This window comes from Desmodus rotundus, chromosome 2 (genome assembly GCF_022682495.2).
Source record: "Desmodus rotundus isolate HL8 chromosome 2, HLdesRot8A.1, whole genome shotgun sequence".
Taxonomy (NCBI): Eukaryota; Metazoa; Chordata; class Mammalia; order Chiroptera; family Phyllostomidae; genus Desmodus; species Desmodus rotundus.
In genome coordinates, this window is record NC_071388.1 from 203288684 (window position 1) to 203303645 (window position 14962).

At 46.0% G+C, this 14962-nt stretch overlaps 2 protein-coding genes across 16 annotated transcripts in view; one reads left to right on the forward strand and one right to left on the reverse strand.

Moving 5' to 3' along the window:
- The window catches only part of SP100 (SP100 nuclear antigen), a 77287-nt gene extending 67728 nt beyond the window's left edge, over positions 1-9559 (forward strand). For 7 of the 8 annotated variants that reach the window (XM_053919179.1, XM_053919180.1, XM_053919181.1 and 4 more), the window contains 8 exons: positions 1282-1320; positions 1464-1532; positions 2331-2372; positions 5560-5675; positions 7344-7464; positions 7731-7802; positions 8353-8496; positions 9272-9559. In XM_053919179.1, coding sequence (XP_053775154.1) covers positions 1282-1320; positions 1464-1532; positions 2331-2372; positions 5560-5675; positions 7344-7464; positions 7731-7802; positions 8353-8496; positions 9272-9394 — 726 coding nt within the window. In that variant the 3' untranslated portion in view covers positions 9395-9559. The remainder of the gene's footprint in view (positions 1-1281; positions 1321-1463; positions 1533-2330; positions 2373-5559; positions 5676-7343; positions 7465-7730; positions 7803-8352; positions 8497-9271) is intronic. The other variant, XM_045198171.2, reaches the window with a different exon arrangement.
- Positions 9560-10357: 798 nt separating this feature from the next.
- Positions 10358-14962, reverse strand: part of LOC123480170 (nuclear body protein SP140-like protein) — a 36612-nt gene continuing 32007 nt past the window's right edge. For 6 of the 8 annotated variants that reach the window (XM_053919191.2, XM_045198600.3, XM_053919187.2 and 3 more), the window contains 4 exons: positions 12144-12272; positions 11422-11541; positions 10766-10898; positions 10358-10534 (listed from right to left, as the gene is read on the reverse strand). In XM_053919191.2, coding sequence (XP_053775166.1) covers positions 10507-10534; positions 10766-10898; positions 11422-11541; positions 12144-12272 — 410 coding nt within the window. In that variant the 3' untranslated portion in view covers positions 10358-10506. Of the gene's footprint in view, positions 10535-10765; positions 10899-11001; positions 11317-11421; positions 11542-12143; positions 12273-14962 lie in introns of those variants that run through there. The other 2 variants (XM_053919193.2, XM_053919194.2) reach the window with 2 other exon arrangements.

A 14962-nucleotide genomic window follows, 5' to 3' on the forward strand; every position in this document is an offset into this window, starting at 1 on the left:
CCCTTCCCACAACTTATCGAGAAGTTCAATGAGGTTCAATACATAGGCTGGGTTAACTGTAGAGATCCTGAGGCCGGAGGAAAGACAATGAACCCTTCTTTAATCATAGGGAGATCATGGGAGGTTTGAGTTAGGGACTGACTGACATAGTTGAAATGATGCTTTAGAGATATTGATATGATCAGAGAATGCGATATGGATTAGAGGGTGGAAGCCATGGAAACCTTAATTGACCTTCACGGACTTTCTGTCTGACACGCCTTCACTCAACCTGCAAGGCCAAGTTCCAGCAGCATGTTCTCTGAAGTCCTTCAGATTCACAGTGCTTGTTTCCCATTGCCACTGTGACAGCTTTCCACAAACTTAGGGCTTCCAACAATACAAGCCTATTACCTTACAGTTCTGGAGGCCAGAAGTCTGAAATCAGTTTCAGTTCAAGTCAAGGTGTCAGCAGGCAGCATTCCAGGGACGATGTGTCCCTTGCTTTCATCACCTTCTAGAAGACACCCACATCCCTTGGCCCATGGTGCCTGCCACAAATCAGCCTCTTGCTTTATCATTATGTCCCCTACCACTGTGACCCTCCTGCCCTCTCTCATGAAATCCCATGTGATTATATTGGCCCCACCCAGATAATCAGAATAATCTTCTCATTTCAAGATCCTTAATTTAGTTACCTCTGTAAAGTTGCTCTTCACATGTAAATTAACATCCACAGGCCTGGGGATTGGGACGTGAACATCTTTGGGGACCATTATTCAACTAATCTCACCCACTCATCTTTGGAATCCAAAATACTCTGTGAGAACATGATTCGTGCTTTATTGTCCTTACCCATGGCTTGCCAGCTCCTCCCACTCGTCTCCTCAAAGGCCTGGACACCTTTGCATGCCCAAGGCCACTGGTGGGGCCTGACACCTGATACTTGTCACTTGCCAAGTATGCGCCAATAGAGCAGCTGAAGTGTGTGAGGTATTAAGACACAAACTAGAGGGGTCCTGGGGGAAATGGAAAGGAAGTGGTGGGTATAGAAGAGGTTGTAAAGAAAACTCGGAAAGGCTTCATAAGGAGAGCGAGAGAGGGAGCATTTTTTAAAACTGAACCTGGAAAACAGAGGGCAGCATGTTACAAATTTGGAGAGAGAAGTTATTTCCCATCAAGACACTGTGCTGTTGACAATGGGACATATCTGGGAGGTGGCCAGAAACACCAAGCTCGAAACAGTAGAAAAAGTACAAAAGTACAAAGTGGACACATTTTGTACTCTCTTTTCTCTTTCAGAAAGGATTTCTACCAGACCCACCGAGGACAAGGAAAAAGGTGATTACCGTATGACTTTCAGCCAGTGTCTCATCTATCATACTGTTGATTTTCCGTTTCTCTGGCCATATTTTATAATTTCTAAATTCACTAATTTCACTAACTCTAATGAAACTTGATTTTATAATATGGTGTTTTTGCAGTTGCTGCTTTCAAACATTACAGTGTATGAGGCCAGGACTTCTTTAAGCACTAAAACATTAGAGATAGAGGTGAGAATGACCCTTTAAACTAGATAACGAGACAGAACTAACTTTATATGACTATTTTAACATCATTGTCTAACCTGGGAGAATAACTCATGGGGAAGGTGGGGATTCTAGAACACCCAGAGACACAGGCAGTCACACAGCCATGTCTCAGGTTGTTCTGCCTTGGATCCACTGGGTGGATTGTCCACGGCCTCTCTGCTCTGGGCTGGAGGTAAAAGCTGGAGTAGTCATTGTTCCAGACTGGAAGGAGACCAAGTTGTTTTGCAGATATCCAAGGTCAATGCAGCTCTTGGAATTCAGGAGACAGTGGAAAGTTGCTCATCTTCAAGAAGAAGAGGTGCAGAACTGGGGCCTTGTACCCATTCTATCCTTAGGGCTGTGCCAAGAGAGCTGTGGAAGGCAGTGGAGTTGCAGGGACATCTGCATGGCTTCCAGGACTCTGGGCCCTGTGTCACTGGGGCTGCAGGGGATGAGTCCTCAGCCTGAGTCTCTCATTGCAGCTCCAACTCCATCTGTGAAGTCCAGGGCCAGAATCCCTCTCTATATGGCTTCACAAAAGCCAGCGTGGGTCTGAGAGCCAAAGAATGTAACTTGCATTGGGCCAAACTATCACTGACACACAATTTATTGGGGTTTTTTGTTGTTGTTCTCCAGTTAGATATACAGACCCATAAAAGACAATGCAAAACAAAGGGAGGTCTGGGACTTGAATGCTTTACATAAAGAGTCTGTTCAAATGTCTGGTTAATGAAAACTCACATTTGATATTGTCATTCAATCTTTCTCTGCTTTCTATAGACAATACCAGAGTCTCACAGTGATGACTTTATTGACCCATATGTAAGTACTAACTCCCACCTGTAACCCCAGAATAATCCAGGCCCTTTCCCTCAGTACCTTATCTGTGTCGCTGCTGCCTTTTCCTGAAGTGTGCTCACACTCAGTTGGAACACGTTGCTGTATGTGATGAGCAGTGAACATCAGATGCATCACCCCCATCAGATAGATGGTTCTGGGGTTGGGCATCTCCAGTGTATAAGCATCTTTTCTGTTGTTCAGTGGAAACCTCCCTGTCTCCCCATTACTATGAGAGACAGAGCTCCAGACTACTAGGGTCATGAGAGGTGGGTCTTGAAGTGGAAATGGACAGGACTGGCTTGCAGATTAGAGGTAAAGAGCAAATATGAGAAGATAGTAACATTTTAAAGAAGGAAGGAGGGAAGGGAAGAAAACTCCCAAACATCTACTCCATGGTGCAGGCAGTGATGAAATGGCTTCACGCACACCAGAAGGAACAAGCCAGGCTAAGCTGGTAAGTTCAAGGTGTGGACACTTCCAAGAGTTCTGCAAAGAAATGTACTCAGGGCAAGTGTGTCCTTTATGGAGCCCCTATAGCTGACCCCACCAACTTCATTGTCTACCATGGGAGAATACCTCATGAGGAGGCTGGGGGTTATAGGGCACCCAGAGAGGAAGATGGCGACATTGCCACCTCTCAGATCATTGTTCCTTGGATCACAGTCGGTGTTTTGTCTGTGGCCACTTTTCCCTGGGCTGCAAGTAAAAGCAGAGGCGGTCTTGTTCCAGACTGGAAGGAAGTCCGGTCATCCCAACAATACCCATTGTTCAGAAACCTTGACCTGCAGCCTGACATAGTAGTCAACATCTGCGAGTCTCATCTGTTAGGACAAAAAGGAAAAACAGTTACATGGCCATGCCAGGGCAAGCCAGGCCCAAGTGGGGGCATTCCCAAAGATGTCCCTAACAAGCCACTCCACAAGTTTTCCTTTTGGAAGGGAGAACATGGGCAAGAGACATACTGCAGCTTAGAATTTCCTCATATATGTGACTTTTGTGCCTCTTCTCCTTATATCACATTTATAAATGAAGAGAATTTACAAATTGAGGTATAGTCTAATTCACCTAAGCTCATTGGACCCAGAGATGATATTCTGACTGTTATGATTTGTAACTCTAGTAGAAGGCTACTTTTCTTTGCCTAGTAAGATGATATTATGATTAGGGCCTCCACGTCTTTGTAACAGTGGACCTCACAGAAGCACTGAGGATGAGATATTTTAAAATTGGGACTTGCCCAGCTCTGGCAATGGAGTGGATGTCTGGGTGGGGAAAGGGCAGAATCTATGTTCACTTCCAGGCTCCTGGGCGAATGATGGGGTGGGTGCTTGGTGAGAGGAGGAGCCAAAGAGGGAGCAGATTCCAGACAGAAAGACAAGGAATGTGGTTGGGGACAGGGTGGGTTCTGGACTCGATGAAAAATGTCTACCTGGAGATGATGGAAAGTAGGATGTGGATGTTGAGGAGCTCAGGAGGAGACAGGAGACTCAGGTTTTAAAGCCTAAGGCTAACTATGGTAGGTGTGGTCGTGGGAGTAGTGAAAGGAGCAAGGGATGTAGGACAGAGCCCCAAGGCATTCCCACATTCTAAGTGCGGAAGCTTCAGAGAAAGAGGCAGCGTGTAAGGGGGAGAAATCTAAGAGAGCAGAGTATCACAGAACGAAGCATGGTGTTCTAGAAAGAAGAAGTGGAAAGGCCTCCCTGTCAACTCCCACTTCCTCACCACCCATCACTGGGTGGGCCAGTCCCCAAGTCTGTGCATTATTTTGTACCTAGATTGTCACAGAATTCCTCCTTCTAATGGATGGTGTAGACAGGATATTTTCATCTAGGTGTAGAGCTGCCACCCACCCATTGGGTGAAACATTTCCCCACCACACTGTTCCCTCAAACTACTCTCTTTCTGCTCAGGTGGTCCCAGAAGAGGAGCCAAATCCTTCTGGACATTTCTCCATCTCCATCACATACACATGACCCTCATACATAGAATTTTATTTTATTATTAATTTTACCCTCACCTGAGGATATGCTTATTGGTTTTAGAGCAAGGGGAAGGGAAAGAAAGAGAAAGGGATATAAGAGAGAAACATTGACTGCTGCCTCCAATGTGCACCCCGGCTGGGAACTGAACCCACAACCTAGATATGTGCCCTGGCCAGGGATCCAACCCATGGCCTTTTGGTTGACAGGGTGACATTCCAACCAACTGAGCCACCCGGCCAGGACCATGTATAGAAATTTTAGTATGTAGAGATTCACATGTTATGGCCACATAGATTGCCATACACACATTAAAAAGAAAAAAGAAAAAGAAAAAAAAACCCTGATTTCCCTCACCCTCCAAAGGGCTCATTCCTTGATTGATTCTTATTTTGGTCTCTAAATTCTACCATTTTAACATGTATTTGTTTCATTCCACAATACTTAGGTGTGAACACTGTCAAATTTTTGACTTCACTAAATAAAATCAAATCTGGCTGGAAGCCCCACACATTAAGATTGGTGGAGGACCCAGCGTCAATCAATTTTGTGGGCTCCTCCATACTCCTTACATAGAACAAAGCACCACGTCACCCATGGACCCAATGGTTGCCACACTCCCTGGCCATTCAGAACTGGAGCCTCCACACCTTACCTGCCAGGCTATCATGGGGCACCTTCCCCAGGCTCCCAGAGCTGAAGAGCTCCATCTCCTGACACTCACCTGGTCATCTGTGCCCATGGTCTTTCCAAAAAAGTGGGGTGCACTGATATCTCAGAAGTTTATTCCATCATATTAAATTTTCAGTAAATCACTCTTTGATGAGTCCATTTAGCTGATTCAATCTACATAACTAGGTAAGACACTGTATTCCCGAGCCAGGTTTTTCCAGCAGCATCATAAATTTCTCAGGTTATCTTTAATTCATTCTTTTTTTGTTGCTGGCCGAATCTGTCTTCATAAGGAAAACTGTCCTGCTCTAATACAACCACTTCCTCCTGAACTTTACTGCAGACCCGAATGCTTTCTTCTAAAATCTCTGCTCAGCGTTGTCCCTTAATATTTTGTGCAGAGAAATTTACAAGTGTCACCTTGGTACAAGGAAAGTCTGTGTGTTCTAGTATCCCAACCTCCCGACCTTCCTGAGTCTCACTGATGCTGGTGCGGTCTACATTCTCTCCCCCTCTAGCCAGAAAACTCCAATGAATGTGAGGTGTGTCATAGAAGAGGAAAGCTGTTCTGCTGTGATACTTGTCCAAGGTCCTTTCATAACAAATGCCACATCCACCATATTGATCCGGACAGGTTAGTGAGACCCGATCCACTCTTGCCCTCCCTTCTTGTGGTGCAGCTCTTCCCAAGAATGCACACTCAGCCTGCCAAGTTTGTCTCTGGCTGTATGGGTCTTAATGCAGAGGAAGCAGGGTCCTTAAGTATCAGAGCCACTTCACCGTGCTGGCAGCAGTAGATTCATGGGAAGCAAAAACTCCTTATGTAGCTAATAACTACTTGACACCTCTTCCTGTAACAGAAGGAGGTGTCACTGCCACCTGCCCAGCTCTGTTCCCAGCCCACACAGTTTGATAGGGTCCTGACACCATATGTTAGCTGCTGGTTGAAAGCATGTATCTCCTACCCTGGGAACATCACAAACTTGGCAAAGTGAGGGCTATGGTGAGTCCTCAGAAGGCCATGCCCAGCTGACCCTGGGTGACAGGGTCCAGGATGAGACTCATGAATTCAGAGAGTAAGTCCACTGCTACATTTCCTTAGCTGTAAAATGTCTCCTTGGTCAGAGGTGATGGCACGTGGGCTAACAGGGAGATTGATACAACATCTGTAAGTGGCGGCGTGGGCAGAAGATGTCTACCAAGAATGTGTGTGTCTCCATGAGGACAGAGCATCGTCCTCCATAATGGGAGGAACCTAACGTAACCCACCTGCTCTACGGTAGCTCCCAGGGAGTGGCGCCTCCTCGGTGACCTGGCATAAACCTCTGTAGTCAGGCACTTTGCAGAGCCAGAAGATAGATCCACTTTTGGGTGAACCCACAAATAGTCCCCACCCAGGCACCATGGGAACTTTGTAATCGGCTTCTATTTTTTCATTTATAGTTGACATGCAGCATTATATTAGTTTCAGGTGTACAACATAGTAATTAAACATTTATATAACTTACCTATTGATGCCCCCAATAAGTCTAGTACCCACCTAACACCATACATAATTGTTACAGTGTTATTAACTATATTCCCTATGCTGTACTTTACAACCCTGTGCCTGTTTTTAAAACTGACCATTTGTATATCTTAATTTGTAATGGGCCTCTTGAGAAAGGACTGGGATGGCCAGGAGAGAGGCTAACTGACATCTCTAAAATGAATCATTGTATCCACCTGGTTATTGAGAGCCTCCCAGCACAGAGAGCCTGGTACTGTTGAGAGGACTCTAGCGGCAAATAGAATATCTGACATTCTCTTGGTAGATTTCCTTCCCAGGACGTCCCTGCAGCACAGGTTCTAGATGTAGATGTGGTATTGCCACAGGGGAGGATGCCTGTGGCTTGTGCTCTGTGCTTATGCAGCAAAGTTGAGAGGCAAGAGCTGTTTCCCTGACTTTTCCTATGACCTGATGGTTGGTCAAGGCCCACGACTCGGTACTGATTTCCCACACTCTATTGCAGCAGACAGGGCTCATTGCCACACTCACAGTGGCTCAGATGAGGAGCCTCAGTTGTGAGACGAACGAGTCCATCACCCACCATGGCACCTAACTCAGTAGACTACTTATGGGAGGGGTGTCTTTGGCAATTGAGCCCAAATGGGACTCTAGTGTGGAGGAGCCTCCAAGACAGAAGTTGGCTACAAGGTGGCAACCAATAGTCCTTCTTGAACAGAGGACTTTAACAGCTGAAGGAACAGTGACTGCTTCATGGAGAACCTGCCTCTGCTCACTTTATGTCCTGCCTCTCAGGAACCCATGGAGTTGCATCTTCTGCCAGATAAAAGCTATTCAGGAAAATTGCCCAGAAAATCAACCATATCATCAGGAATCGGAGGTCCTGGAGAGGCAGATGCTGAGTGAGGAGAAGTTGGTGAGTTGCAATGAGAAGCTGCAGCCTCCCTCCTCCCTTCTGTTCAGTTGAGAGGAGAAGCACAGCCTTGCAGGGGCTGGAGGAACAATTAATTCCCAGAGGCAAGCTTCTGTCCCTCGCTGTGCCTTGATCACATGATCTAACACTGAAATTCCTATTCCAAAGGAAATGTCCATTCTGTGTTTCCACAGGGGCATTCTGAACGTGCATAAGAGTTCATTCTCTCCAAGCTGCTGTTTACTTAAGATCTCCTCTATCTTTTGCAGAAATGTGAATTCCTCCTCTTGAAGGTCTATTCCTGTTCAGAAAGCCCATTTTTTGCCTCAAAACCATACTATGTAAGTCACAGCAACAAAGCCCAAAACTGGCATTGGTCAAATTTGTGATGTGAATGCAATGGGTATAAGTTGCCATTATCATTGCCTTGTTGATGGATGTGTTAGTCAGCTCGGTCAGCCCTCCGAGGCTCAGGTTGCTGTAACAAAGTACCACAGAGTGGGTGGCTTCAACAACAGAAATTTGTTTCTCACAGTTCTGGAAGCTGGAAGTCCAAAATCTGGGCACCAGCATGGTCAGATTCTGGCAAGGGCCCTCTTCCATGTTGCAGAATGTCAACATTGTGTTATGTCCTCAGAGGGTGGAAACAGGGAAAGAGCTCTATGGGATTCCCTTAGAAGGGGCACTAATCCCACTCATGAGTACTCCACCCTCATGACCTAATTACCTCCCAAAGGTCCCACCTCCTAACACCATCACATTGGAGGTTGGGACTTCAACATAAGAGTTTGGGGAAGGGAACATGAACACCTAGTTCACAGCAGTGAAGAGTCTGTAGAAAGTAGACTTGGAACCACACTAACAGCTTGCCTCTGGCATTTTCACCCACAGAGTAAACCTACAACTCAGGGACTGAAGAAGTACATGTGGTTAGACAAAATCAGGAAAAAGCTGATTTGGAAGTGGTACCGCCAAGTGAAGGACTTTGTGCAGGACATGCGCCTCATCTTTCAGAACCACAGGACATTTTACAGGGTGAGTGGCTGTCCCCGCATCCCTTTCTCTTTCAATTAAGACACTTTGCCTTTCATCATCTTGGATCAGGGAGATCCTTCCAGAATTTTCACTTGTGTGGGCTTGCAAGCCCACACAGCCCTATGGTCTCTAGGGGGGGAAACAACAACAAACCAGAGGTGTGATGGCAAGTCATTGCCTCAGGACCTCAGAGTCTGCTCACTGTCAGAGAGCCGTCAACTGTCACTGTCAGCGATGCTGGCGGGCCGCAGACCCGGGCCCCTCCACAGCAGAGTGCCTTCCAAAGGCAACTAGTGTTTCTCTTCGCTAAAGGAAGACAGCACACCAGCTTTCACAAATTTCAAAATCTTGGGTTTCTGTGCATCCAAATCCCCTAGTGCCGTATCGAAAAGTTGACGAGGATTAAGTAACAAGGAGTGAGAATGCAGGGGGAGGGAAGGCACCGTGAATTTGCCACAGGTGGTTCCATATTAGCATATTGTTGCAAGTAATACATGCTGTGCTCAAAACTCAAATAACTTCAATTTTGTCAAATTAAGTCGATCGGTCAATTTCTGATGAAGAATTAGGCTGAAGTATAGTACTATTTTTGTTTCTCTGTCTTCTAGATAAAGGGAAATGATCAAACGATCAGGGAACATAAGCTATTCTTCCCTGGATAAAGTCTCACTTAACCTTTGGGGGTAGCCTAAAACGAAGACCCGGGTTATCTGAAACCTTGGGAGCCTCAGCTCATTGGCCATGGCTCTTACTGTTTTTGTCTTTGCTTTTTCAGAACCATAAATTCGTCAGGCTGGGACTTCAACTAGAGGCCAAATTCGAGGATAATTTCAAAAACATTTTTGCAGTTCAGAAAATCAGCAATAACACTTCTCAGCCCGAGCCCGCCATTTCGTAAGGCCGTCCATTTTTGCTTCCGTCCCCACAGCCTCCAGCAGGACACGGCCAAGTGCCCGGGGTCCCATGCCACCTGCTGCTGTGCAAACACCACGTCACACTTCTTTTTTCACACCCTTTTTTGTCGCCATTCCTGCTCATTTATTTTTCTAAATAAAATTTTAAATTGCCTTGTCCAGTTCTCTTATTGAATAATTGGGAGTGAAATGTACAGTAGGAAATATTGAGTCTTTCTATAAAGGATCATATCACGTGTTTCCATTCATTTGACTTATATATTATTCTTAAGTAATGTTTTCTCTTCTTTCCTCCTCCCCACATAAAACATCCATTTCTTTCCTTTTTTTTCTTTTCTTTTTTTCCTTATTTATTGCAATGTGTGTGACCCCACTAACACAGAATTGAAAAAAGCAGAATGTTTGAAAAGTTAGACAGGAATGTCAAGGTGGCTGAAACAAGTTTCCTACATTAGAGCCAAAACCAGTTAATGTCCTACAAGCCAAAAAAAATCATAGTCTTTGGCGTTATCTTTCTATCAAACAAAGAATTTGCATCTCTACTAGATAAAAACCTACAAATTAACATGTAATTTCACCAAGTCGGGCCCTAGTTAAGAGTAAATTACAAATCAGGACATGTAGTCATCCTTTTGCCTTATTGCCTATTGTCTTAATAACCTAATTGACCCTAATCTGCCACTCTCAGAGAATTTCACAATATATCTGATTAACAATTTACAATTTATAAAGGCTCAAACACTGAATAGCCAACAATTCACTTCTGACCCTAGCTGCCCAGAATTATCACAGACCCCACAGGTCAAGAAGGGTTCAGTCCCCCACTTCAGACACCGGCCGCATATGGGTTCCCCAAGCTACCCACATTTCTCCCCAGCACACTACAAATTGGGGTTCCCGGAGCGCATTCCCTTAGGTTCAATACTTTGCCAGAAAGACTCAAGGAATTTAGGAACGTGGTCGACTCACAATTACAGTTTTATTATAAAGAGTACAACTCAGGAGCAGCCAAAGAAAAGAGATGCAGAGGACAAGGTTTGAGTGGCTGTGGCCCAGACTTTCCGTGCCCACTCCAGCGCGTCAGCAAATTCACCCCTCAAAGGCTCCCGGGCCGGTCGTTTAGGCTGCAATACATAAGCACGGTTGGTTAAATCATTGGCCATCGGTGATTGAACTTAATTAATCTTTCACCTCTCTTTTCTCCCCAGATGTCAAGGGGTGGAGCTGAAAGTTCAGATCCTCTAATCACGTGGTTGGTTTTTAAAAGTCACTATTATCCCTCGGGACATTCTAAGGGTTCTAGGAGCTCTGTGCCAGGGACTGAGGGCAAAACCAAATACAGATTTGTACTATACCACTGTAGGCGTGCGATCGTCTCCACTCTGATCTCAGTATATAAACACGCATGCTCCATGTACAGGGCCTTGCCTCCCACGTTTCCCAAGAGTGTGTTCCCACAGTTCTGTGGATCCTTGACTGGGGAGCACACTCAAAGGAAAACGCATCAAGAGACAGGAACTCTAAATCTATGTTACTGTTGAGTTTGGGTCCTTGTCTCCTACTATAAAAGAATTTAGACCAGGGACACTGATAAAAGTAAAGGCAGATTTATTGAGGCTCAGCAGGGGCAAGAGCACTGAGATAGGGCCTCAGGTCCTGCATCCCAAATGCAGGGCTTAGGGGTTTTTTATTGCTTGGGAACACGAAGTCGCTGGGGTTCACCAGTCAGGGTGTAGTTTAGCAGGGTGTAGTTTTTCCTTTTTTGGAACACTGATGTCCAGGTATATGTCAGTGAAGCAAAGCATTCTGGGATTGGACAAGACTTATTATGGGATGCTGGAAGGGACTTTCCCGAGCAGGTAGTGAGTTTATCTCTGTGATTTGTGGCTTGGATCTGAAAATCAAACTTAAAAGATACCAAGGTAAGTTCCCTGGACCATGGTGTTATGACTGCCATAGCTCTGGTAGGGCTTGACTCGATGGAGCAATTTTGGGGAACATTTTATTCTACCTGTTTCATCCAGACGTGTCCCAGGCTGGCTGTCCTCACCGTCTTCACCTGGCTCACATCTTGATGCTGAGCTCTGGACTTCCTGAGGTGCTTCCTCCACACTAGATTCATTGCTGCTCTCTGCACAAAGGAACAGAACCCAGAAGCCAGCAGGAAATCCCCCAATTAAAGGGATGTCAGGAAAGGCCCAGCAGCTTCCAGAACTTCTAAGCAGGAAAGTCCCTGCTCAAGACAGTCCAGTCTCCCCGTGGAATCCTGTGGCCTACAAGTAGCTGGAGCTTCAGCCAGTCACAGGACACTGGGGTAAGGACAGATGACCACAGTGGCCAGCTTTGCTTGTTTTGCTCTCCATTTCCTAACTGCTCACTCTCTTCTTCCCCTCCCAGCTGTCTCTCTCCCCATTTCTCTGCCTCCGCTTCTCTGTCTTGTGGTGCCTACCTCTCGGTTCTCCTGATCTCTGCATTTGCTCCCTCCAGCACTTCATGATATGTCTTTTGTCTCCTTGTCCCCTGTTGCTCTCTCCTAAGTATTGCTCCCCTCCCAGGTCTCACAGTAGTTGGCCACTTCCCCTCCACTTTCCCCTGTGAGCTAGAAGCTCCCTGCACGGAGCACCAGGGTCTCCCTCTCCTGAACCCACCCCGTGCTCCCTGGGCCACCTCCAGTCACCTCCACTGTGACACACTTAGTGTCATCACATGACAGACTCCCTTAGCCGGCCTTACCGATTATTTCAGATGCTTGGTCACATGCTGGCCTTGCCCGCTGGCCTTCCTCATTCATTTTGGGGTGACAAGACACCAGACCCACAGCACAAGGTTGTACTACATGATCGTACGTGGAGCATTCTGCCCCTAGAATAAATAAGGATTCGTGAAGAATCTTCATCTGTCTCTTTCCTCCCTCTCTCCCCGCGTCACCTGTGAGGCTCACTCTTATGCTGAATCTCTGCCTCTGTGTCTTTCCCTTTCTCCAGTGCTTTTCTTTTTACCTTGAATTCCACCTTTTGATTTTTCTCTTTTCCTTTTACTGGCTATTCTCACCCACTAACTGATAATAATCTTAGCTGAATTTTGTGTCTATTCCCAATATATGTTCTTTTCCACAAAAGTAGCTTATTACACGTATACATATGTGAGATTTTTAGAACCATTTTGTAAAATTTTCCAAATAACTACATCAGTAATGTAACGTGTGCCAAAACATGTGTTCAGCCTTTAGAACACAGAATTATGAGCACTTTTGTTTCCTGACAAATAGCTTTTTAAAGACGGTATCTATTTATTTTTAGAGAGAGGGAAAGGGAGGGAGAAAGAGAGGGGTAGAAACATCGATCAGTTGCCTCTCGTATGCGCCCCAACCTGGGACCAAGCCTGCAACCCAAGGCTGTCCCCTGACCCAGAATTGAACCAGGGACCTTTCCCTTTGTGGGACAATGCCTGGCCCACTGAGCCACACCAGTCAGGCCATTTCCTGACAAATATTCATTGAGCTCTTACTAGATACCAGACACCGTGTTCAGGTCAGAAGACACAGCAAGAACAGGACAGATTGGTCCCTGCCCCGAAATCACAGTCTACCAGGGAGGGCACAAACAAACCATGTGACGAGGATGAAGTGTGAGCGCTGTTCCCCGGCCAGTCCAACATGCTCTGGGGACACACAGACAGAGGGACCGGTCCCATCCAACGAACAGAAAATGGCTTTCTGGAGGGAGTGTCATGTAACAAGGAGGAAGCCAGATTAGGGAGGGGGTGAGGAGAAGGAAAATAGACCCAAACAGAGGTCAGAGCGTGGGCAAAGGCGATTCAAGTAAGTAGAAGCAGTCGGCATGACCAAGACTCTGAATGAGAGAACAGAGGCTGGAGAAATAGGAGGAATTGGAAGCTGCAGGAAGAGGATTGACTTAACCCCAAGTGCTGTGAGCGTCCCTGGGGTTTAGATAGGACAGCGGTTTGAATACGTCCACGCTTCCATGACCTCCACTGGCTGAAGTGCAAGGGAAAGTTGTCAGAGAACTGATTAGCATCACGGCATTTGCAACGAGAAATGGTCAGGCTGAAACCCTGTACCAGAAGCTTCTGTCCAGTGACTCTCCCTGAAACCCTAAATATTTCAATGTCTCCTCTCTCCCTGTGCCACTGACCTCTACCATGTTTACAGTCACCCTCACTCCATCCTCATGGTTCCTTTGCGCCTCTCCTCCACTTTCTCTTTTCTTAGCATTTCCTTTCCCTCCATGTTTCTCTCTGCATATAATTTTTATCACTGTCCTTTGTTAGAATTGTCTATTGACCTCCTCTCTGCTGTCCCTCTCACATCTTCCCCTCTGTCTCTGCTTCTCTAAGTTGACCCTCTGCCTCTACTCTTCCAATTGTCGCTTTCCTGTGTACTGTCCTTGTCCCTCCGTCACTACAAGTCTCTTCTCTTGCTTTTGGCCATAACACCAGAGCCCCTTCCGGCTGCCTCCTCCCTCTAAAGTTCTTCCACAATCGTCTCTCTTACTTGCCAGTCTGACAGTCACACATATTACTTGTATGTTCCTATGACAACTTCCGATGAGTAAGACACAAAATTATCTCACTGCCAACCCTCCACCAGCCTAGAAAAGTTTGGATCTTATGTCCCTTTAGGTAAAAGTAGACCCACTCCAATTACTCATGACTCAGTGGCCCACTCTAACTTCCTTTTCTACACTCGTTCTCCTCACATTTTCTACCAAGAGTACCTTCCTCCACCAAGGAGTTCAGCTTTCTTTTCTCTCTTGCCTCCAGGTCAAGGCTAGGGTGAGACAACAAAAGACCTAAGTTGCCATATTTAAGGAGGCACTTACTCTTAGGTTTGTGCAAGTGAAAGTCTCTTTAAATTTTATACCTTAAGAAGACTAAGTTCCAACACGAAGGCAGTAGAGGATGGAATTGGAAACATTGGTTACAAACCCAAGGCTTTGCCTGAAATACCATATTTGGGGAGATGTTCATTTAATCAGAAATGACCTGATACTTTTAAGGAACTAAGGTTGACTTTCTGGAGCCAATGGGAAACAGGTACCAGCCCTATTGGGAGAACCGGCCTGGTACCTGTCTTACAAAGTTCCCAGCCTTACAATTTTCTTTAATCCAACTACAATCCTCCACTCCACTGTTTCTAATTTATCTTCCACTCACCTGACTCAGCATCACAAAGAACTCCAACTTGACTGCTCAGATCCCTATCAGGCTCTAGGTGGCCTTTCCCTCAGAATCCAAAGAAGCCCTGTGAACTGAAGCCTGGTGACTTGGCATTGACCTTGAAGGAACCAGCACCACAGAAGACCATGCACAGGGTTGGAATTCTCCCTGGAAAAGCTGTTGCTGGACCACTAAGGAAGTCCAACAAGATGGGTCACTCATGCCCTAGGACGAGAGGTAGCCAAGACTATGCACAGCATCACCAAGAACATAGACATCTTAGCTTCAAGGAACTCAAGGAGGTTCTACGAGTATAAACTACACTGAGGTTCGAAGACCTGATACCACAACAAACAAACACAAAACAAGGAACT